General features: G+C 53.2%; 1 protein-coding gene across 1 annotated transcript in view; it reads right to left on the minus strand.

The window, feature by feature from the left end:
* Positions 1-24,308, minus strand: part of PUF60 (poly(U) binding splicing factor 60) — a 44,831-nt gene extending 20,523 nt beyond the window's left edge. The window contains exons 1-4 of the mRNA XM_056554329.1: positions 24,152-24,308; positions 21,910-22,005; positions 6,845-6,934; positions 6,279-6,329 (exon numbers count right to left, since the gene is read on the minus strand). Coding sequence (XP_056410304.1) covers positions 6,279-6,329; positions 6,845-6,934; positions 21,910-22,005; positions 24,152-24,205 — 291 coding nt within the window. The 5' untranslated portion in view covers positions 24,206-24,308. The remainder of the gene's footprint in view (positions 1-6,278; positions 6,330-6,844; positions 6,935-21,909; positions 22,006-24,151) is intronic.
* Positions 24,309-24,545: the final 237 nt, after the last annotated feature.

Genomic DNA, 24,545 nt, shown 5'->3' on the forward strand with positions numbered 1-24,545 from the left:
TACTGCTGGGGGGGGGATGTGATCCCTGAATGTGAGTACTGCTGGGGGGGGGGGAGGGAATGTGATCCCTGAATGCGATTACTGCTGAGGGGGGGGGGGGGGGGGGGGGAATGAGATGTGATCCCTGAATGTAATTACTGCTGGGGGAGGGATGTGATCCCCGAGTGTGATTACTGCTGGGGGGGGGGGGGGGGGATTAAAAGGTGATCCCTGAATGTGATTACTGCTGGGGGGGGGGGGGGGTGAGATGTGATCCCTGAATGTGATTACTGCTGAGGGGGATGAGATGTGAGCCCTGAATGTGATTACTGCTGGGGGGGGGGGGATGAGATGTGAGCCCTGAATGTGATTACATGATTACTGCTGGGGGGGGGATGAGATGCAAGCCCTGAATGGGATTACTACTGGGGAGGATGAGATCTGATCCCTGAATGGGATTACTATTGGGGTGGATGAGATGTGAGCCCTGAATGTAATTACTGCTGGGGGGGGGGGGGGGGGGAATGAGATGTGAGCCCTGAATGTGATTACTGCTGGGGGGAATGAGAAGAGAGTGCTAAATGTACACCGCTGTGGAATCTGTGTGCGCTATATAAAGAGTAATTATTCAATTATTAGTAATTATTACTGCTGGGGGGGGGGGATGAAATGCGAGCCCCCAGTATCATCACTGCTTGGGGAGGGTCAATGAGATGCGAGCCCTAAATGTGAATTACTGCTTGCTGCTTGGGGGGGGGGGATGATGTAATCCCTGAATGTGATTACTGCTGAGGAGGGGGGAGGAGAGGTGGGTGCTGAATGTGATTACTGCTGGGGGGGGGGGGATGAGATAACACACATGCAAGTCATCAGGCTCCTAGAGAGTATGGAGGGATAACAGAACTTTACCAGATTACCACTAAATACTGCCATTCACTACTAGAGTACTGGTGGGAAGATATAGGTAGAATTTATTTATTTTTTTTAGCAATATTCAAGTGCAATTCTATATATTTCATATATTACTTGTATCCACATGTGGCTAGCAGGGCACCACAACTAGGCTGAAGATGGACACCCATAAAATCAATACAGGAGAATGCAGGTTGTGTTGGTTTGTCAGTACAGGATAAATAATGTATGTGCACAGTGACCCCCACCAGCAGAATAGTGAGTACAGCTCTGGGGTATAATACAGGATATAACTCAGGATCAGTACAGGATAAGTAATGTAATGTATGTACACAGTGACCACCAGCAGAATAGTGAGTACAGCTCAGGAGTATAATACAGGATATAACACAGGATCAGTACAGGATAAGTAATGTAATGTATGTACACAGTGACCTCACCAGCAGAATAGTGAGTACAGCTCTGGAGTATAATACAGGATATAACTCAGGATCAGTACAGGATAAGTAATGTAATGTATATACACAGTGACCTCACCAGCAGAATAGTGAGTACAGCTCTGGAGTATAATACAGGATATAACTCAGGATCAGTACAGGATAAGTAATGTAATGTATGTACACAGTGATCTCACCAGCAGAATAGTGAGTACAGCTCTGGGGTATAATACAGGATATAACTCAGGATCAGTACAGGATAAGTAATGTAATGTATGTACACAGTGATCTCACCAGCAGAATAGTGAGTACAGCTCTGGGGTATAATACAGGATATAACTCAGGATCAGTACAGGATAAATAATGTATGTGCACAGTGACCCCCATCAGCAGAATAGTGAGTACAGCTCTGGAGTATAATACAGGATATAACTCAGGATCAGTATAGGATAAGTAATGTAATGTATGTACACAGTGATCTCACCAGCAGAATAATGAGTACAGCTCTGGAGTATAATACAGGATATAACTCAGGATCAGTACAGGATAAGTAATGTAATGTATGTACACAGTGACCCCACCAGCAGAATAGTGAGTACAGCTCTGGAGTATAATATAGGATATAACTCAGGATCAGTACAGGATCAGTAATGTATGTACACAGTGACCTCACCAGCAGAATAGTGAGTACAGCTCTGGAGTATAATACAGGATATAACTCAGGATAAGTAACAATGTATAATGCATTCGGAACGTATTCAGACCCTTTCCCACACTTATGTTGAAGCCTTGTGCTAAAATTTTAAAAAATATTTTGAAAAATCTAGGTTTCCCCATTTATCTGCCCTCAATCCCCCATAATAAAGTGATCACAGAATGTTACAAATCTTAACCAATTTATTGCGAAGGAAATACTATAACCTTGCAGTCACATAAGTATTCATACCCTTTAATCGGGACTTAGGTGAAATCCCTCTGGCAGTGATTCGGCCTCCAGTCATCTTGGGGATGAGGCCACAAGGTCTACACACCTGGATTTGGGGATTTTATTCTTCTCAGCTCTGTCAGGTTGTATGGGACCATCGGTGAGGCCATATTAAAGTCTCTCCAGAGATTACCCATTGGGTTCGGGCTCTGGCTGGGCCACTGGAAGACATTCACAGAGTTGTCCCTAAGCCGCTCCTATGTTGTCCTGGCCGTGTGCTTAGGGGCATTGTCTTATTGGAAGGTGAACGATCAGGCCAGTCTGAGGCCCAAAGCGTTCTGGATCAGGTTTAAATTCAGAATATCTCTGCACTTTGCTCCATTTAGCTCTCCCTCAACTCTGACCAGTCTCCCTGTCCCCACATCATGATGCTGCCCCCACCATGATCACTGTAGGGATGGTATTGGGCAGGTGATGGGCAGTGCCTGGTTTCCCCCACATCATGATGCTGCCCCCACCATGATCACTGTAGGGATGGTATTGGGCAGGTGATGGGCAGTGCCTGGTTTCCCCCACATCATGATGCTGCCCCCACCATGATCACTGTAGGGATGGTATTGGGCAGGTGATGGGCAGTACCTGGTTTCCCCCAGACATGATGCTGCCCCCACCATGATCACTGTAGGGATGGTATTGGGCAGGTGATGGGCAGTACCTGGTTTCCCCCAGACATGATGCTGCCCCCACCATGATCACTGTAGGAATGGTATTGGGCAGGTGATGGGCAGTGCCTGGTTTCCTCCAGACATGATGCTGCCCCCACCATGATCACTGTAGGGATGGTATTGGGCAGGTGATGGGCAGTACCTGGTTTCCCCCAGACATGATGCTGCCCCCACCATGACCACTGTTGGGATGGTATTGTACAGGTGATGGGCAGTGCCTGGTTTCCTCCAGACATGATGCTGCCCCCACCATGATCACTGTAGGGATGGTATTGTACAGGTGATGGGCAGTACCTGGTTTCCCCCACATCATGATGCTGCCCCCACCATGATCACTGTAGGGATGGTATTGGGCAGGTGATGGGCAGTACCTGGTTTCCTCTAGACATGATGCTGCCCCCACCATGATCACTGTAGGGATGGTATTGGGCAGGTGATGGGCAGTGCCTGGTTTCCCCCAGACATGATGCTGCCCCCACCATGATCACTGTAGGGATGGTATTGGGCAGGTGATGGGCAGTACCTGGTTTCCCCCAGACATGATGCTGCCCCCACCATGATCACTGTAGGGATGGTATTGGGCAGGTGATGGGCAGTACCTGGTTTCCCCCAGACATTATGCTGCCCCCACCATGATCACTGTAGGGATGGTATTGGGCAGGTGATGGGCAGTGCCTGGTTTCCTCCAGACATGATGCTGCCCCCACCATGATCACTGTAGGGATGGTATTGGGCAGGTGATGGGCAGTACCTGGTTTCCCCCAGACATGATGCTGCCCCCACCATGATCACTGTAGGGATGGTATTGGGCAGGTGATGGGCAGTGCCTGGTTTCCTCCAGACATGATGCTGCCCCCACCATGATCCCTGTAGGGATGGTATTGGGCAGGTGATGGGCAGTGCCTGGTTTCCCCCAGACATGATGCTGCCCCCACCATGATCACTGTATGGATAGTATTGGGCAGGGGATGGGCAGTGCCTGGTTTCCTCCAGACATGATGCTGCCCCCACCATGATCACTGTAGGGATGGTATTGGGCAGGTGATGGGCAGTTCCTGGTTTCCCCCAGATGTGATGCTGCCCCAACCATGATCACTGTAGGGATGGTATTGGGCAGGTGATGGGCAGTACCTGGTTTCCCCCAGACATGATGCTGCCCCCACCATGATCACTGTATGGATAGTATTGGGCAGGGGATGGGCAGTGCCTGGTTTCCTCCAGACATGATGCTGCCCCCACCATGATCACTGTAGGGATGGTATTGGGCAGGTGATGGGCAGTTCCTGGTTTCCCCCAGATGTGATGCTGCCCCAACCATGATCACTGTAGAGATGGTATTGGGCAGGTGATGGGCAGTGCCTGGTTTCCTCCAGACATGATGCTGCCCCCACCATGATCACTGTAGGGATGGTATTGGGCAGGTGATGGGCAGTGCCTGGTTTTCCCCAGACATGATGCTGCCCCCACCATGATCACTGTAGGGATGGTATTGGGCAGGTGATGGGCAGTGCCTGGTTTTCCCCAGACATGATGCTGCCCCCACCATGATCACTGTAGGGATGGTATTGGGCAGGTGATGGGCAGTACCTGGTTTCCCCCAGACATTATGCTGCCCCCACCATGATCACTGTAGGGATGGTATTGGGCAGGTGATGGGCAGTGCCTGGTTTTCCCCAGACATGATGCTGCCCCCACCATGATCACTGTAGGGATGGTATTGGGCAGTGCCTGGTTTCCCCCAGAGCTTCTTTCTGCCATAAAGCTCAGATAGTGGAGGCTGCATTCACATTACGATTGCAGCGTACGGCTGCCGGATCTGGCTGGGGGAGGGGAAAACCCATGCGCTCCCGTACCCCACCCGGATCGGCGCTGAACTCCATTGACTTTAATGAGCTGACCAGAGTTACAGTGACTCCGGTTGGCTCATTTCTGCCCCGTATCTGGTTTTGTGACCGGATCTAAAACCATAGTAAACTACGGTTTTAGGTCTGGCCACAAAACTGTCTACGGGGCAGAAATGAGCCAACCGGAGTCACTGTGACTCTGGTCAGCTCATTAAAGTCAATGGAGTTTGGGGCCGATCCGTCTTGGGTATGGGAGCGCACGGTTTTCTCCTCCACCAGCTGCACTGTAATGTGAATGCAGTCTTACCAAGACCCTTCTCCCCCAGATTCTTTAGTTTGGGGCAGCAGCTGTAGGAAGAGTCCTGGTTGTTCCTTCTTCTCCCATGTAAGAATTATGAAGACCACTGAGCTATGGGAACTTTCATCGCAGCTGATTTTTTCTTTTTTACCTTCTCCAGATCTGTTCCTTCACACAATCCTGTTTTAGCTCTACAGGCAGTTCTTTCCCCTCATGTTTACTGATACACATTGCCTGCTGTGAGACCTTATATAGACAGGGCTGTGTCTTGTCCAATCATCTGTATTTACCCCTGGTGACTCCAATCATGGTAGAAAAACCATCTCAGAGATGATCAGGAGAAAAAAAGGAAGAGGAGCCAGAAATAAAAGGTCACGTGTCCTAGTAAAGGGTATGAATACTTATGTCCATGATCAATAAGAGTTTTATCACATTATGATTATTATAAGAGGATCAATGAGTACAGACACATATCATTCCCGCAGGTCCACACCTTCCACTATCCTATAGATAGAGAGAGATAGATTATATATATATAATCTATCTCTATCTATCTAATCTCTGCAGGTCTCCACCTCCCACTATCCTATGGATGTATATAATCCTCTAAGACACATTACATGGATGAGTCTATAAATGCACATATGACCCCTGCAGGTGCCCACCTCCCCTATAGAATATATATATATATAGGCCCATAGGACACATTACATGGATGAGTCTATAAATGCACATATGACCCCTGCAGGTGGCCACCTCCCCTATATATATATATATATATATATATATATATATATATATATATATATATAGGCCCATAGGACACATTACATGGATGAGTCGGCCCCTGTAGAGACAAGATGTAATGGCGACATCCCATAATGATAAGAGGTCCCATCAGAAACCCATCCGGTGCCCTGCGCCTCTCCTAGTCTGCAGTGTGATCACATCTACGAGTTAACCCCTTACCTTCAGCCTCCCGGTGACAATAGGCTCAATGTCTAGTGCAGATATACAGATTTCATGAAGGATTTTTATCACACCCCAGAACCAGGACTATAGCCGCCCCCCCCCCCCACAGGAAGAGATGCACAGCCCACCCCCCTCCTCCCACAACACAAGAATGGTTCCCCAGAAGAAGTGAATATTTCTATTGACCGATTGTAAAGGTGAGAGTGGATCTCCAAAGCTCATTGTCACTGCTGCCATCTGAAAGACAGTAAAGACACAGTTCAGTCCGCTGCCGCTTTCTGTGTAATGTTCTCTGCTCTAGATTCAAGTAGACACAAGTAACAGAGAACCTGTAGAAATAAATGGGGGGATAGTTCTGAGTTTTCCTCCTCGAGGGGCTTATCAGCTGCTAACAAATGACTAGGAAGTCACATGATGAATGGGGATGGGGGTGAGGGCTCGGGGGGCATAGAGCCGTAGGAGGAAAACAAGTCACATACAATAGTCTAGAGGTGGACGTGGCATTCACCCAGCAGGGGGGGGGGGGGGGGGGGGGGACTGGACTTCTGGGAGTTCTAGTACTTCACTCTCAAATTGTCACAAAAGATAATCCACATCACGATTAAAAAACATTTAAAGCCACAGAAATAAGGGGAAGGAAACAAAAGACAGGCGTAACACCATTTCAATCTGCTGCCCAGTTCTCATATCTCTTTGAGCCTGGAAGATGCAATGCTGGCCTGGTACGAGGAGGGCACATGGCGAGCACTTACCTGAAGGTTGGTGAGCTGCTGGTGCTGATGGGCGATGGTTTGTTTCACTAAGACGCTCTTGATACTTTGTTCCATGGCGTATTTCTTTGCCTATGAAGAAGATAAGAAAACAATGAGAAGAGGGAGAGAACCGCGGGTCTTAGCAGAAGGTCGTCACTGCGGTAGCGGCAGAGGACACCCGGCGGCACACATCAGGCAGGGCAAGCTTCGGTCCGGAGCCACTCTGCACTACAGGGCACCCTCACCTTACCTCTCTAGGACTTGGGCCAGGAGGTTCATCCTCCTCCAAGCCTGGTCACCTGTCCCACTCACCGGGTCGTCCAGCACTGGGGGAGCTCTATAAAATAGAAGCGGGAGAAGCCCAAGGAGGTTCTGACGCTCTTACGTGACAATGAGCTGATTCTGACATGATGGCCGTATCTGCACTAGCACAAGATGGGGGGTACATACCTTCAGGACAAGAACCATAAACTAGAGGGAGGCATGGGCGCTCCTCACCACAGGTCCACAGCATAGACCTCAAAGGGAAAGTCACCAGAGGAATCCTCACAGCAAGGTCATAACTCACTAAACCGCCCATCATGATTTCTCCAGCCTGAGGTAACCCCAAGATTACAAATTATCACAAGGGGGAGATAAGTATCTCATCAATGGGGTCTCACCAATAATGAGAACAGGAGTGGTGGTCCAGTGTACCCTCCATGCGCCATTGACAGCTGAATACTGCGCTCTGGAAGTCCTATAGCGACTGAATGCAGGAAGCGACCATGCTTGATTCCCACTCAAAATAATAATATAGGTCACATGATCACAGGGATCCCAGCGGTCAGCCCCCCCCCCATACTGATCACCCAACTGAAAGCCTGATGTAAAAGGGCCAGCGATCAGCCATCAGGCAACAACTCATTCATCGGCTGACAATCTGTTGTGCGTCCATTTAAATTGCTGTCAGCTGAACTTCACCCCAAGTAACCGAGTATGCAGCCCAAATCAATTTAAAATGGTACCTAAACAGGCGTGTCCATGGGCTAAACATTGCGTAGGCAAGTGAGACACATATGTACAACAGTCCATGAAGGAATTACTCACTGACGTCTTCAGATGTGCCTGCCGCACTACGTTTCAGGGGAAACCCCCCCCTTAGTCATGTATACCCCCTTAGCCTACGCAACGTTTAGCCCATGTACACGCCTGTTGTCTGAAAGGTTAATGACAGAACCTTTAGTACCCGACAACTACACTGTAGTAAAAAGGACTTAGGCGCAGACGGAACATTGTGCACTATGAATTTAAAGTGGCACTCCAGCCATTTCTATTTTTACTTAGCCTATATCCCCGGGCTGCCACCATTAAAATAATTTTTATTGAGATAGATATATATAATTTATGTATAAAATATCAAAATACATGTAACAACAACTACATTATAATTTGGATATATCTCTCTCTCTCTCTCTCTCCTCATCATTCTTATAATGATAAGCAGTAGAGTCATGTATCAGGTGCGGCCTATTCCCTGGTGCCCAGGCCCGTTACATTACCCTGTCGCTTAGCCTATCACCAGCCAAGGCAGGATATCCCTGTGACCAGCAATAAGCTGACCAGCAGTGTGATGTGTTGGGCTCCAAAACCAGGAAGACTGGGGCCAGAGGACTGGAGACCAATATTGGGGGCACCAGCAGAAAGTAAAAGTTTATTTTGATTGTTGCAGTCCGGGCATATAGACTAAATAAATAAATGTCTGGAGTAACCCTTTAAGTGGCCGAACACTAACATGTGATTGCCAACATGAATGATTGAGCCTGGTTGAGTGAACCACTTTCTTTTACTGTACAGTGACACCCCGAGCTACAATGGCCCCGACATATGATGAAATCAACATACGATGCTTTTTTATGTCGGGGCCATCGCATTAAGTGCTATCCAGCAGCGCCAAATGCTTAAGTTGCTGCCGGATAGCAGCTTAATGTTCCCCGTGTGGTGCGGTAAGTATTATTTACCCCTCCACGATGCTCCGGGGTGCCCTCCGGGTCCAGCGCTGGTCTTCCGGTGTCTTATCGGCCCTCTCCGATGACGTCAATACGCTTCTGCGCACTTCATCCAATAGGAATGGCGTACACAGCGGCATAATGACGTCGCTACGCAGGCCCAGTAAGGCCTTGCGGAAGACAGAAGAGGACCGGAGAAGACAGCGGAGGACCGGAGAAGACAGCGGAGGACCCAGCGGAGGCCCAGGGTCACCATCGGGAGCGGCGGGGACACCATCTCGAGCGGCGGGGACAGGCGAGTACAGCTTCCTATACCCTACATTGCACCAATCCCTCAACATACAATGGATTCGACAAACGATGGCTCGTTTGGAAAATGAATTACCATCATATGTTGAGGGACCACTGTATATGAATACCAATAAAAAGGAGATTTTTTTTTTTACTCCCCGTAAAATTTCTCTCTCGTAGCCTTCATTGGGGGGGGGGGGGGGAGACACCTATACTGATGGGTATACGCTCTTGCCACTAGGAAAAAAGTTCCCTCCTCCCTGGCAGGATATACCCGCCCACAAGAAGTGAGGTCATCCGTTTTGTCACAAAGCAGTAGGAGAAGCCAACAAAGACATGTCCGAAGGACCCTGGAAAAGAATCACAGATAAAAAGAACCAGAAAAGATCATCCAGACAAAAAATGAAGATATGGGTTGGTGCAGTGTCCCCCCAATGAAGGCTACAAGAAAGATTTTACGGTGAGTACAAAAAAAAAAAAATCTCCTTTTCTCAGTCGCTCTTCATTGGGGGACACCTATTCTGATGGGACGCACCAAAGCAGTCCCCTAGGGTGGGAATAACTACTTGAGAAAGGGAATCTATCCGGAGACCAAACCCATTCGTCTGTAAGGTCTGCGGACGAGACCCCAGGCAAGAAACAAACAAGGCCAAGAAACTGAGCTCCCGGAAAATCCCTGTCCATGGAGATGGACTAGGACACCAAAGGAAGGGACAGTCCTTTGTAGAGACTGAACCTATGGTCCATATAGAGAGCCAAGAAAAAAGGTCAACTAGGAAGACAGATGGGCCAGAACCATCCTGGAAGGAAATAGGAAATCAACCCCAAGGAACACAGAACCAGACAGAGGGCTAGCCCAGCTGGGAAACAAAAATGGAAAAAAGGGCACAACAAGAGAACCCCATCCAGGGACGACAAATTCAAGAGAACATGACAGAAAGGCGCCAGGGAGAGCAGCGTACGCCATAGCAGAAGGCGAGCACTAAAAGGTGGAGACCAGAAAACCACTGAAAAAAAGAAAGACAAACTGGCTCAAGTTTGGTGCCTGGTGTATAAGATAGATGACCTGAACATCTGGAGACCCAAAACCCCTTTCCCAGGGTCCCACCGCGAGAACCCGAAAAAGCAAAATCAGCCCAACTGGTGTAATCCGGATGACCAAAATGCCGGACCCTGAAGGAGGAGACTGAAAGTAACAACAGCCAAAAAAGGAACAGAATGCCCTGAAAAGGAGCATCCTGGAACACCGGAGAGACAGACATGGGAGTTGGAGGTTCCTGCGTCTCCTGGAAGTCTTACACCTGAAGGGTACGTACACCCGAGAAACGCTCCGGGAGACAAACTTTCGTGTCAAGACAAGTGCAGTACAGAAAGACAGCCCACAATGGGATCACGGAGAAGTCTGGGCAGGAGAGCTACACATGCCCGAGACCTCAACCATCACTAAGACCCAAAGAACCAGGATGGCCGACCTAAAAAAAGAGAAGGCACGCCACAGCAGTCTAGGATTGTGTACAAGACAAGGAGACTAACCGGAGTTGGACCCCAGCGGTCAACATGGACCAGAGCACTCAGAAGCAACATCCCGTCAGGACGGTACAGAGGGAAAACAAAAGGGGACCCAGAAGGGACTCCCAGGGTCTGGGCATAGGAAGCTCCCTCTAGAATACTGTTGTGTCTGTGTAGCACAACAGACACTGACGAGAAACACACTCTTCCAGGGCGATTACGCCAAAAGGAGGAGGAGAGCAATGGCAGGACCCAAACAGACTGTGGCTAGATTGGCTGTCGCTGAGCCATACATGATTGCATAAACTCCTCCAAAAAAGAGAAGAGCTGCATAGGCAGCAGTAGATAACCCCCAAAAATTAATAAATAAAAATTACAAAAAAAAAAAAAAAAACAGGAAGACAACCAGGCTGCAATAGTGGGCAGTAAGCACACAAGCATAGACAGCAAAAAGCTCTTCTGAATGCTCTTAGCAAAAAACAAAGGCCCAACCAGATACCCCCCCTATTTAGTGGGAAGAGAGAGAGAGAGAGATGGCTCCATCTAGGCAGAAGATAGCGCTCAGCGAAAAGCCCCTCTAGTGGAGGGGAAAACAGGGGGTGGGTGAGAGGAAACTCCAGCACCGACCATGCCAAGCTCCGGATCCTTGTACCCACTGTGAAAGGGGGGATTGTCAAGTGCCCCAGACACTGTAGTAGCAGAGAAATGCAGCCCTACGGCACCGGGACAAAGTACTGGGTGGACGTAGCCCCAGGTACCCTGCAACAACATACAGAGAGATGGAGGGATCGGGATCCTGGACACTGGTGCTGGGCAAACAAAGACATTGCTAGGAATGAGAGTAAGAAGCACACGCACAGAGCAACCAACGGCGTTGAGGGGAACACCAGAGGCAACAGAGCAGATGCTTGAGCTACCCTGCACAGGAACCTAGGAAAGAAAACTGGAGGAATTGGGGGGGGGTTAGAGGGGGCTAAACTGACTGTCACCCCTACACTCACTATGCCAGGGTGCAGGCCTTTAGAACAAGATCACAGAAGGCCCGAGGCACACCCCATGGGAGGGTGGGCTCCACACGTGCAGAGGACCTAGGCACCCAGACATGCATACCTCACAATAGTAGCGGGGTGCCAAGAATGCAGAAACGAAGGAACGGCAGACATCCAAAAATCCGGCCGTATGGAAAACAGACTCAGCGCCCTATGGTGTGTCACAACCATGCCCTTAGCAGGCCAACGGGGCACTGTAAGAAAGGGGACAGAGAGTGCTGCTGTTGCTGTGAAATGCCCTGGAACCTGCAGGAGAATGCCCACACCCCATCTCCTAATGGTGCCACACACCAGGACTGCTGTCTCAGCTGCAAGAGATGAAGGATGTATGTGTTACCGGAAACATATCGACAGTGTCTGGATTACAGGTATAAAAGTCCAATAAACCCACACTATGTGGAACTTCACATGGAAGGAGTCACTGGACTACAGGAGCGGCAGGAATGGGGGAGGTGACCTGGTGGATTAGAAAGCCATGCAGACATGTCTGGCTATCTGGCATAGGGACCAAGGCCACACGGATCCTGCATTCAAAACCACACACTAAAAATGGGTTATTAGCCTTAAACTGTGAGAGCGGCAGGCATGAAGAGAGGGACGCGGTAAGTAGAGAACCCCGCGAACCAGCACGTGGTGCATTGTATAGGGCCCATGGAGCAACATGGGGAGACCCACTCGGAACTACGCCTTAGCAGTGGTTACCTGAACTTCCGCCACGGTGTGGGAAGTGTATGTTAGTTGACCCGTCTTAGCAGTAAACCACGCGGACATCCATCTGGCTGACTGGTGGAGGATTCCAGAAAGCACAGGAACAATCCTGAGAACCCTCCCACAGAAAGTTGGGCACAGGAGTGCAGCCAATCTGATGGGTGACCCAATGGTGACCATGCAGACTAATGGCTGATGACTGGCAGCAGTCCCTTGTGCCTGCAGGAACCCTCAGACAGATTCCTCACACCAACAGTGAGGTATGGGAAGCCACAGCCATGTACGCGGCAGCCCAGAGATGGGAGACCGACAGAGGCAGAAACCGTACTGACAAAAGTCTGGCGTAACGAGTGCCCCTCCAGGCGCTGGTGATAAGGGGACAGACAGGCAATAACTGTGCCCCTTTGAAGCACGAGGAAAGTCAGGGGAAGTCTAAAAGCCATGGATAGAATCCCTGTCACCCTGGGAGATCAGGTGAGGCTTAGGAGCCGTGGGTTGTATCCCATCGCCCTGTATAGGGTCCATAGGACATGCCAGATAACTCCACCGGACACCACGCACTAGCAGTGAGGTACCGGAACTTCAGCTGCAGATACATCAGCCTTTGGAGAAGTGACCGAGAAAACCATGCAGACCACTGTCTGGCTTACTGGTATGGTCCATAGTAGACAGCGCATCACTCCAATGGTCACTCCAGGGGTACCGTAATTCAGCCGCGGCAGTTGTGAGATGAGACAGGCAAAACTACCTGTACCTGGCCCAATTAGAGCAGGTACAATCCATGTCCACGCAGGGACACTTCCACGGAGACCTCGCACTGAACGTGGGGATCCAGGGCAGTAGCTGCAGATGCAGCAGCCTGTGGAGAGAATGTGTGCACACCAAGAAACCGGCAAACATGACAGACGTGTCATGGCAACCAGCGGTAGAGGAGAAACAGACCTGTCCGTAACCGCGTAATAGTCCAAGGGATCATGAAATCCCAGGCAATGACCCGCCACGGCGAGTCACATACGCTCCATGCCAGAGTGAGAACCCTGCCAAAAGTAGGTCAGAGACATACCCAATGTAATGGGCCATATCAGGTCCCATACAGGGTGATTGAGACAATGAGAAGGGGCCCCGTGTACAGTCCCAGAAAAAGAGCCCAGCAGATACTAAGCTGAAAAGAACAGCACCTCCAGAAGTCACAAGAGTGCAATGGAAAATAAGGAACAATTTAATTATAGGCCACAAGAGGGTGACAAGCGCCACTAAATGGCCTGAGGCCAGCAGCAGAGATTCTTTTCTCTCTCTTACACACACCCCAAAATGGCAGAAAGGAAGTGTGGTAGCAAGGCACCGTGCACCGAATATGTGCGCATGATCCCCGAAGGTAGAGCGGCTAGAAGCCCTAGGAGCGCCTGGTAAGGTGCTGCACAACTCCGAGGCTAGGGGACAAGAGCGGGCCGGACCAGAAGAACTCCTGCCAGGTTGTAGCTTAGGGACGCCGAAGGAGCCGCTCAGATAACGGAGCACAGCTGACCCCGCAATGGAGATGGGGCAGAGCAAGATGCCGGTGGAGGGGCGGAGCTAGATGCCGCTGGAGGTGCAATGATCACATCCGCGGGTAAGCACTCACCAGCCACATGAATGATCCACGGACCTGAGAAAGAGGCGCTGCCTGGCCTCCTGGACCACATGCTCTCAGAGGGAGAAGGGCGGGGCCACATGCCACCATAGACCCCAGAAAAACAGAGAAGAGGCACTGCCTGGCCTTCAGGACCACATGCTCTCAGAGGGAGGAGGGCGGGGCCACATGCCACCATAGACCCCTGAAAAACAGAGAAGTCGCGCTGCCTGGCCTCCCGGACCACATGCTCTCAGAGGGAGAAGGGCGGAGCCACATGCCGCCACAGACCCCTGAAAAACAGAGAAGAGGCACTGCCTGGCCTTCAGGACCACATGCTCTCAGAGGGAGGAGGGCGGGGCCACATGCCACCATAGACCCCTGAAAAACAGAGAAGTCGCGCTGCCTGGCCTCCCGGACCACATGCTCTCAGAGGGAGAAGGGCGGAGCCACATGCCGCCACAGACCCCTGAAAAACAGAGAAGAGGCGCTGCCTGGCCTCATGGTCTCGTGCTGGCTCAGGGGCCATATGCCGCCATAACCATGAACTCCCGCCGACTGAGCCCCCAGCATGCTGCCGACCCCCGCAGTAGGGGAAAACATAGTTGGCGGAAAGGAGGAACAGCAAGGCTGTTCAGAGGTGAGCAGGAAAAGAATGCCTGTGGAGGCAGCAGCTGCAAAAGGCCGGCGGCTATCCTCCACAGGACCTGGTATGCAGACACACAGCTCTTCCATGAGACCACGAGCAAGCCCCGCAATAAAGGACAGAGTCCCATTATAGAGAGGGGGAGGAGAGGGGGGGGGGGGGTTACATACTCACATGCGGACCTCAGGCATCTCCAACCAGCTTATGGCCACACTGCAGCATACCATTCTAAGATAGCAGGGCGAGCAGGGTACAACCTCCAGGTGCTGACTGTTGGCGAGAAGGAGTTAACAGTACATAAAACTATGTCTGTGCCCCTTTGTCGCATATGGGGGAAAAGTGAGCACCATGCTCCTGAACCCCCACCTGAAAAAGGGAAACAAAAAGGGAAGGAAAATCTAACTAAACAGCCCTTACTAGAAAATAATAAAAAAGGCCAGGTCTAGGGCGCTCCCAGACATGTGTCTGCCTCCTACTGACAAGATTACGGCACTTCCAGTGGGCGGGTATATCCTGCCAGGGAGGAGCCTATTCTTCCCAGTGTCCGCGGCTCAGCAAAAGCATTTACCCATCAGTATAGGTGCCCCCCAATACAAAGAGACCGAGAAAACTACTTGTGGATAGGTGATCCGATGTAATCTTGGGATAACCCCACTAATTTAGTGGTCGGGTCTCTCTAAATCCTCTGAACAGATGCGCACTTGCTGGCAGATCTGCAGCTGCACATAACTTATCCCCTATCCCCAAGATAGGGGATACATTTTGATAGCGGGGGTCCCAGTGGTCGGACCCCCGCTATCTCCTGTACGGGGCTCCAGCTCTGTCGCGACTTCCACCATGCAGGAGGCATGTCGGCTGCAGCATGACAAGGCGGCTGACACCCCCCCCTCTATGTATGTGTATGAGAAATGCGAAGATGCAGCGTTCGTGCATTCCCGCCTCTCCCAGAGAGCTAAATGGAGGTGGCAAGTCTGTCAACCCTAGTGAAGTGGACAACACAAGCACTAGCCGTGCAGAGCCATGGCAGTGGAGGGTCCCAGTATGAGAGATCGCGGTAGGACCCCCCCGTGATCAAACACTTATCCCCTATCCTGCAGAGAGGGTATAAGTTATATGCCGCTGCAGAACTCCTTTGAGGGGAGATCCGGAGATTACCGTACTCAATAATCTGGCTGCATACAGTGGGCGGCCCCCAGGGGGGACTACAGGTACCCGGCATATTTATCAGTCTATGCAGAGGATCTGGAGCTCTGTATCAGTAAAAAATAAAATCTGACCACAATAGAACATTTATTAGAGTCAGAGAAGACAGTTGTGGATTTATAAAGAACAATGATTAAAGGTTCCCATGATATAAAGTGATATAACAAAGAGGAGATATTAAAGGGACGGTCCCAACAATCTAAGGGATAAAGGTGAAGGTTCCCATGATATAAAGGGATATAACAAAGAGGAGATATTAAAGGGACGGTCCCAACAATCTAAGGGATAAAGGGGTTGCAGCGCTCTACCCTACACACCAGCCCCCTGCAGAGCCTCCATACACCTGGATAGGGCCGTGCCACGTATGATTGGCCAACCGAGCAACAGATAATATACGACCGACCAGAATATGCTGGATAATAATCCTATAACAAAACGAAATGGTTCCCATGTGTACACCCAGAATTACATATCTAAACCTGAGAAATCTGAGGTGTCCGAGACCTGATCAGACACTGTCTGCCCCCCTCACTATCAGCACTATCCCCCTCTTCCCCCCAGGCTCCTCTGTCCCTGGCTCCTTCTCCCCCAGGCTCCTCTGTCCCTCCCTCCTTCTCCCCCTGGCTCCTCTGTCCCTCCCTCCTTCTCCCCCTGGCTCCTCAGTCCCTCCCTCCTTCTCCCCCTGGCTCCTCAGTCCCTCCCTCCTTCTCCCCCTGGCTCCTCAGTCCCTCCCTCCTTCTCCCCCTGGCTCCTCTGTCCCTCCCTCCTCCTCCTCCAGGCTCCTCAGTCCCTCCCTCCTTCTCCCCCTGGCTCCTCTGTCCCTCCCTCCTTCTCCCCCTGGCTCCTCAGTCCCTTCCTCCTTCTCCCCCAGGCTCCTCAGTCCCTTCCTCCTTCTCCTCCAGGCTCCTCAGTCCCTCCCTCCTTCTCCCCCAGGCTCCTCAGTCCCTCCCTCCTTCTCCCCCAGGCTCCTCAGTCCCTCCCTCCTTCTCCCCCTGGCTCCTCTGTCCCTCCCTCCTTCTCCCCCTGGCTCCTCAGTCCCTTCCTCCTTCTCCCCCAGGCTCCTCAGTCCCTTCCTCCTTCTCCTCCAGGCTCCTCAGTCCCTCCCTCCTTCTCCCCCAGGCTCCTCAGTCCCTCCCTCCTTCTCCCCCTATGCCCTCTTCCCCAAACTCCCCGTCCTCATCTAGACCCTACTATCTCCTCTCTGTACCTGCAGACCCCCTGTCCCCCTCATACTCCTCTACACTATAGGTTATCCCCAATTTCTTACAGCTGTAGCAGATAACCTTGCACAACAGCTACACTCCATTTATGCCACATTATACTAAGAGCCAACAACACTTTCCTGCAGTCAGAGGAATGAGACTGCCCATGACTACGATTGTTGGCCCCGTATCCTATATATCCTGAGAGGTTAACTGGCTTCTATGAAATTGGCCCTAGGACGCGCATGTCCAAGTCCTGTAAAATTAAAGGGAAAGTATCACTTAAAGTTTTATTTTGCTGATTAGAGCCACAATGAAAATGTAAGTTTATTTCTAAGCTGTTCACAGAATTTAGTGAGCAGCTTTACAGCAGGACCATAGACAGAACCTGTCCCTACAAACTAACCAATAACCCTCATGTAGTCTATACATTACATAACTATGGGTCAAATGTTCATGTGGGAACACGTTATTCTTCCATAGACCCCATAACCAGTTCCCTCTCCTGAGCGGTCACGTTCAATGGAGAGAGGCCCAAGATGGGGCAAGTTGACAGCAATAAAATATATATATATATATATTCTTTCTCATCTGTCAGGAAGAGTCCTCAGAATTATGAAGGAAAGAACAGGAGGCAGCACAGGTGCTCCACAGAAAAAGGATCAACAGGAGGGCACTGACCAGTTATAACATGGTTGTCTCCGACCTGGTGCCAAACTACAACTCCTAGCATGGCAGATGGTCATTGGCTTTCAGGGAATGCTGGGAGTTGTAGTGTCAGAGGTTGGTGATAACAGAATAAGATATGCTTAGAATTTTATCTGACACTAGATGTTTACTTAGGGTATAAAAAATAAGCAAAACCAAAATAGCGATGTAAACAGAATTAACACAATATACTAAAACACGAGATACCCAACATACCCGGCCCGAAATCACGCAATATACACGGTGCAGTATAACAGACTCGGCCCAATATTACAGAACGCAATTAGGGCTGGGCGGTATACTGGTTCATACCAAATACCGAAATTTTTGTGCTGCACAATATGAATTTTTCCTCATACCGCAATACCGGTTTGGCCCCTCCCCCTCGGGAATGAATGAATTATCAGCCCAGCGCTGTCCCCAACTAATAATATGTGATACGCGAGCGCTGTCATGCTTCTCTCCCCCCAAATCATGTTACCCGCCAACGCTGTCCTGCTCACCCCCCAAATCATGTTACCCGCCAGCGCTGTCCTGCCCCCCCCAAATCATGTTACCTGCCAGCGCTGTCCTGCTCCCCCCCCCAAATCATGTTACCCGCCAGCGCTGTCCTGCTCCCCCCCCCCCAAATCATGTTACCCGCCAGCACTGTTCTGCCCCCCCCCCCAAATCATGTTACCTGCCAGCGCTGTCCTGCTCCCCCCCCCCAAATCATGTTACCTGCCAGCGCTGTCATGCTTCTCTCCCCCCAAATCATGTTACCCGCCAACGCTGTCCTGCTCACCCCCCAAATCATGTTACCCGCCAGCGCTGTCCTGCCCCCCCCAAATCATGTTACCTGCCAGCGCTGTCCTGCTCCCCCCCCCCAAATCATGTTACCCGCCAGCGCTGTCCTGCTCCCCCCCCCCAAATCATGTTACCCGCCAGCACTGTTCTGCCCCCCCCCCAAATCATGTTACCTGCCAGCGCTGTCCTGCTCCCCCCCCAAATCATGTTACCCGCCAGCGCTGTCCTGCTCACCCCCCAAATCATGTTACCCGCCAGCGCTGTTCTGCCCCCCCCCAAATCATGTTACCCGCCAGCGCTGTTCTGCCCCCCCCCCAAATCATGTTACCCGCCAGCGCTGTTCTGCTCCCCCCCAAATCATGTTACCCGCCAGCGCTGTTCTGCTCCCCCCCAAATCATGTTACCCACCAGCGCTGTTCTGCCCCCCCAAATCATGTTACCCGCCAGCGCTGTTCTGCCCCCCCCAAATCATGTTACCCGCCAGCGCTGTTCTGCCCCCCCCCCAAATCATGTTACCCGCCAGCGCTGTTCTGCTCCTCCCCCAAATCATGTTACCCGCCAGCGCTGTTCTGCTCCTCCCCCAAATCATGTTACCCGCCAGCGCTGTTCTGCTCCTCCCCCAAATCATGTTACCCGCCAGCGCTGTTCTGCTCCCCCCCCAAATCATGTTACCCGCCAGCGCTGTTCTGCTCCTCCCCCAAATCATGTTACCCGCCAGCGCTGTTCTGCTCCCCCCCCAAATCATGTTACCCGCCAGCGCTGTTCTGCTCCCCCCCCAAATCATGTTACCCGCCAGTGCTGTTCTGCTCCCCCCCCAAATCATGTTACCCGCCAGCGCTGTTCTGCTCCCCCCCCCCAAATCATGTTACCCGCCAGCGCTGTTCTGCTCCCCCCCCAAATCATGTTACCCGCCAGTGCTGTTCTGCTCCCCCCCAAATCATGTTACCCGCCAGTGCTGTTCTGCTCCCCCCCCAAATCATGTTACCCGCCAGCGCTGTTCTGCTCCCCCCCCAAATCACGTTACCCGCCATCGCTGTTCTGCTCCCCCCAATAAATTATCAGCCCAGTGGGGTACTACTCACATATGTCACCCGCAAGCACTGCCCTCCTCCTCTTTGTTGCAGGCCGCTGGCGATGGAACTCTATACTGTACGCCAGTGGTCTTCAACCTGTGGACCTCCAGCTGTTGCAAAACTTTAACTCCCAGCATGTCCGGACAGCCAACGGCTGTCCGGGCATGCTGGGATTTGTAGTTTTGCAAAAGCTGGAGATCCACAGATTGCAGACCACTGCTGTACCCCTATGCCCAGGCTGCAAAAGATAAAGAAAATAAACTTTAACTTACCTACGTCGGCCTTATGCTGGGGACGGGAACGTCGGACAGCCGTCAGCCTATCACAGGCCACAGCGATGTCCCGCCCCGGCAGGTGATAGGCTGTGATACACATTTGTGGTCATACCGCCCAGCTCTAAACGCCATCTACCCGGCATATACCTGGCACACAATAACAAGCAGCTCCTCTTACCAGACAAGCCCTGTCCTTCACCTGATGGGAAGATTATCCAGAATCATGTGGGAGACATCACTGTAGGAGCAGTCGCCTCGGGGACACAGGTAAGGGACGTTTCATTGCATTTATTATAGTATTTTTTATTTACTCTCCCAGGAAACCCCTTTAAGTAAAAACTATCATCAGCACTGACCCCAGAAGACAGACAAAAGATCTATCACATCTATATAGTGGTGAGAATACTACAAAGCACGTTACCTAGGCTAATAAATCTACATAAATATTCAATAGCACCAGATAATATACAAAACCTACAGGAAAATAGAGGCTACAAACCACAAGTAATTAATAAGAAGAGTTTAATTGCACAAAACATGTATTTTTCTGTAGGCTTTGTTGATCTATCACTAGAATAAAGCGGCCGAGAGAAGAGAGATGGCGGCCGAGAGAGAAGAGAGATGACGGCCGAGAGAGAAGAGAGATGACGGCCGAGAGAGAAGAGAGATGACGGCCGAGAGAGAAGAGAGATGACGGCCGAGAGAGAAGAGAGATGACGGCCGAGAGAGAAGAGAGATGGCGGCCGAGAGAGAAGAAGAGAGATGGCGGCCGAGAGAGAAGAAGAGAGATGGCGGCCGAGAGAGAAGAAGAGAGATGGCGGCCGAGAGAGAAGAAGAGAGATGACGGCCGAGAGAGAAGAGAGATGGCGGCCGAGAGAGAAGAGATGGCGGCCGAGAGAGAAGAGAGATGGCGGCCGAGAGAGAAGAGAGATGGCGGCCGAGAGAGAAGAGAGATGACGGCCGAGAGAGAAGAGAGATGACGGCCGAGAGAGAAGAGAGATGACGGCCGAGAGAGAAGAGAGATGACGGCCGAGAGAGAAGAGAGATGACGGCCGAGAGAGAAGAGAGATGGCGGCCGAGAGAGAAGAGAGATGGCGGCCGAGAGAGAAGAGAGATGGCGGCCGAGAGAGAAGAGAGATGGCGGCCGAGAGAGAAGAGAGAGATGGCGGCCGAGAGAGAAGAGAGAGATGGCGGCCGAGAGAGAAGAGAGAGATGGCGGCCGAGAGAGAAGAGAGAGATGGCGGCCGAGAGAGAAGAGAGAGATGGCGGCCGAGAGAGAAGAGAGAGATGGCGGCCGAGAGAGAAGAGATGACGGCCGAGAGAGAAGAGATGACGGCCGAGAGAGAAGAAGAGATGGCGGCCGAGAGAGAAGAAGAGATGGCGGCCGAGAGAGAAGAAGAGATGGCGGCCGAGAGAGAAGAAGAGATGACGGCCGAGAGAGAAGAAGAGATGACGGCCGAGAGAGAAGAAGAGATGGCGGCCGAGAGAGAAGAGAGATGGCGGCCGAGAGAGAAGAGAGATGACGGCCGAGAGAGAAGAGAGATGACGGCCGAGAGAGAAGAGAGATGACGGCCGAGAGAGAAGAGAGAGATGGCGGCCGAGAGAGAAGAGAGATGACGGCCGAGAGAGAAGAGAGAGATGGCGGCCGAGAGAGAAGAGAGATGGCGGCCGAGAGAGAATAGAGAGATGGCGGCCGAGAGAGAAGAGAGAGATGGCGGCCGAGAGAGAAGAGATGACGGCTGAGAGAGAAGAGAGTTGGCGGCCGAGAGAGAAGAAGAGATGGCGGCTGAGAGAGAAGAAGAGAGATGACGGCCGAGAGAGAAGAGGAGAGATGACGGCCGAGAGAGAAGAGATGACGGCCGAGAGAGAAGAGATGACGGCCGAGAGAGAAGAGATGACGGCCGAGAGAGAAGAGAGTTGGCGGCCGAGAGAGAAGACTCCTGACAATGGTCAGAGACATAAGAGGAGGCAGCCTGACACTAAAGGATAATAAGACCAGGGGTAGTGGGGGGGCTCACCTTCTGTAACGCCTCCTGCTGCTCCGGGGTGAGGGGGGGGAGCCCAAGCTTAGATGACGTGCTCTGTCCATTTTCCAGTTTTATGGAGTCCACGCCCTGTAAGAAGAGAAAGAACACGTGAGAAACGCGACACACAAAGCGCAAATCATAAGACGCCGGACGCCCCCCACCTCTACAGGCCGGACGCCCCCCACCTCTACAGGCCGGACGCCCCCCACCCCCTACAGGCCGGACGCCCCCCACCCCCTACAGGCCGGACGCCCCCCACCCCCTACAGGCCGGACGCCCCCCACCCCCTACAGGCCGGACGCCCCCCACCCCCTACAGGCCGGACGCCCCCCACCCCCTACAGGCCGGACGCCCCCCACCCCCTACAGGCCGGACGCCCCCCACCCCCTACAGGCCGGACGCCCCCCCCACCTCTACAGCCCGGACGCCCCCCCACCCCCTACAGGCCGGACGCCCCCCCACCTCTACAGCCCGGACGCCCCCCCACCTCTACAGCCCGGACGCCCCCCACCTCTACAGGCCGGACGCCCCCCCACCTCTACAGGCCGGACGCCCCCCCACCCTCTACAGGCCGGACGCCCCCCCACCCTCTACAGGCCGGACGCCCCCCCACCCTCTACAGGCCGGACGCCCCCCCCACCCTCTACAGGCCGGACGCCCCCCCACCCTCTACAGGACGGACGCCCCCCCCACCCTCTACAGGCCGGACGCCCCCCCACCCTCTACAGGCCGGACGCCCCCCCCACCCTCTACAGGCCGGACGCCCCCCCACCCTCTACAGGCCGGACGCCCCCCCACCCTCTACAGGCCGGACGCCCCCCCACCCTCTACAGGACGGACGCCCCCCCACCCTCTACAGGCCGGACGCCCCCCCACCTCTACAGGCCGGACGCCCCCCACTGCCATGTCCCTCGCCCCCTCCTCCACATCCCCTCACACCGCCATGTCCCTCGTCCCCTCCTCCACATCCCCTCACATACACCGCCATGTCCCTCGTCCCCTCCTCCACATCCCCTCACATACACCGCCATGTCCCTCGCCCCCTCCTCCACATCCCCTCACATACACCGCCATGTCCCTCGCCCCCTCCTCCACATCCCCTCACATACACCGCCATGTCCCTCGCCCCCTCCTCCACATCCCCTCACACCGCCATGTCCCTCGCCCCCTCCTCCACATCCCCTCACACCGCCATGTCCCTCGCCCCCTCCTCCACATCCCCTCACACCGCCATGTCCCTCGTCCCCTCCTCCACATCCCCTCACATACACCGCCATGTCCCTCGCCCCCTCCTCCACATCCCCTCACATACACCGCCATGTCCCTCGCCCCCTCCTCCACATCCCCTCACACCGCCATGTCCCTCGCCCCCTCCTCCACATCCCCTCACACCGCCATGTCCCTCGCCCCCTCCTCCACATCCCCTCACACCGCCATGTCCCTCGCCCCCTCCTCCACATCCCCTCACACCGCCATGTCCCTCGTCCCCTCCTCCACATCCCCTCACATACACCGCCATGTCCCTCGCCCCCTCCTCCACATCCCCTCACATACACCGCCATGTCCCTCGCCCCCTCCTCCACATCCCCTCACACCGCCATGTCCCTCGCCCCCTCCTCCACATCCCCTCACACCGCCATGTCCCTCGCCCCCTCCTCCACATCCCCTCACATACACCGCCATGTCCGTCCCCCACTTCCTCCCTCACCTCCGGCCTCCCCCACCTCCGGCCTCCCCCCTTCCTCCCTCACCTCCGGCCTCCCCCCCTCACCTCCGGCCTCCCCCCCTCACCTCCGGCCTCCCCCATTCCTCCCTCACCTCCGGCCTCCCCCATTCCTCCCTCACCTCCGGCCTCCCCCCCTCACCTCCGGCCTCCCCCCCTCACCTCCGGCCTCCCCCCCTCACCTCCGGCCTCCCCCTTCCTCCCTCACCTCCGGCCTCCCCCCCTCACCTCCGGCCTCCCCCCCTCACCTCCGGCCTCCCCCCTTCCTCCCTCACCTCCGGCCTCCCCCCTTCCTCCCTCACCTCCGGCCTCCCCCCTTCCTCCCTCACCTCCGGCCTCCCCCTTCCTCCCTCACCTCCGGCCTCCCCCCTTCCCCCCTCACCTCCGGCCTCCCCCCTCACCTCCGGCCTCCCCCCCTCACCTCCGGCCTCCCCCATCCTCCCTCACCTCCGGCCTCCCCCTCACACAGACCCCCGCTCCCCCACACTCCGCTCCCCCGTTCGCACTCACCAACATGACGGCGGCAGCCATTCGCTGCTCCGGGCTCGATAGCAGCAGATCCATGGATGTCGCGAGAGGTGACAACACACAATGCGCCGACAGGGAAATACCGCGAGATGTCTGAAGAAACTGCGCGAGAATGAGGCGGAGAAACACGTGACTGCGGCAGATCCCGCGATGTCTCCTCTGTCACTGTGTGAATAATGGTTTGTCTTGTTTTTTTTTTTTCGTTAGAACTTTATTAACAATGAGTCCTGATCTCTAACCTGAAATATCCTAGATACATGGTGCTGAACAGCTACCCCCATCATCCTCACCAATAATACTGCCATACAGAGCTCACATACTACAACCCCCATCATCCTCACCAATAATACCGCCTTACAGAGCTCACATACTACAA

Source organism: Hyla sarda, unplaced genomic scaffold, assembly GCF_029499605.1.
Source record: "Hyla sarda isolate aHylSar1 unplaced genomic scaffold, aHylSar1.hap1 scaffold_67, whole genome shotgun sequence".
Lineage (NCBI taxonomy): Eukaryota > Metazoa > Chordata > Amphibia > Anura > Hylidae > Hyla > Hyla sarda.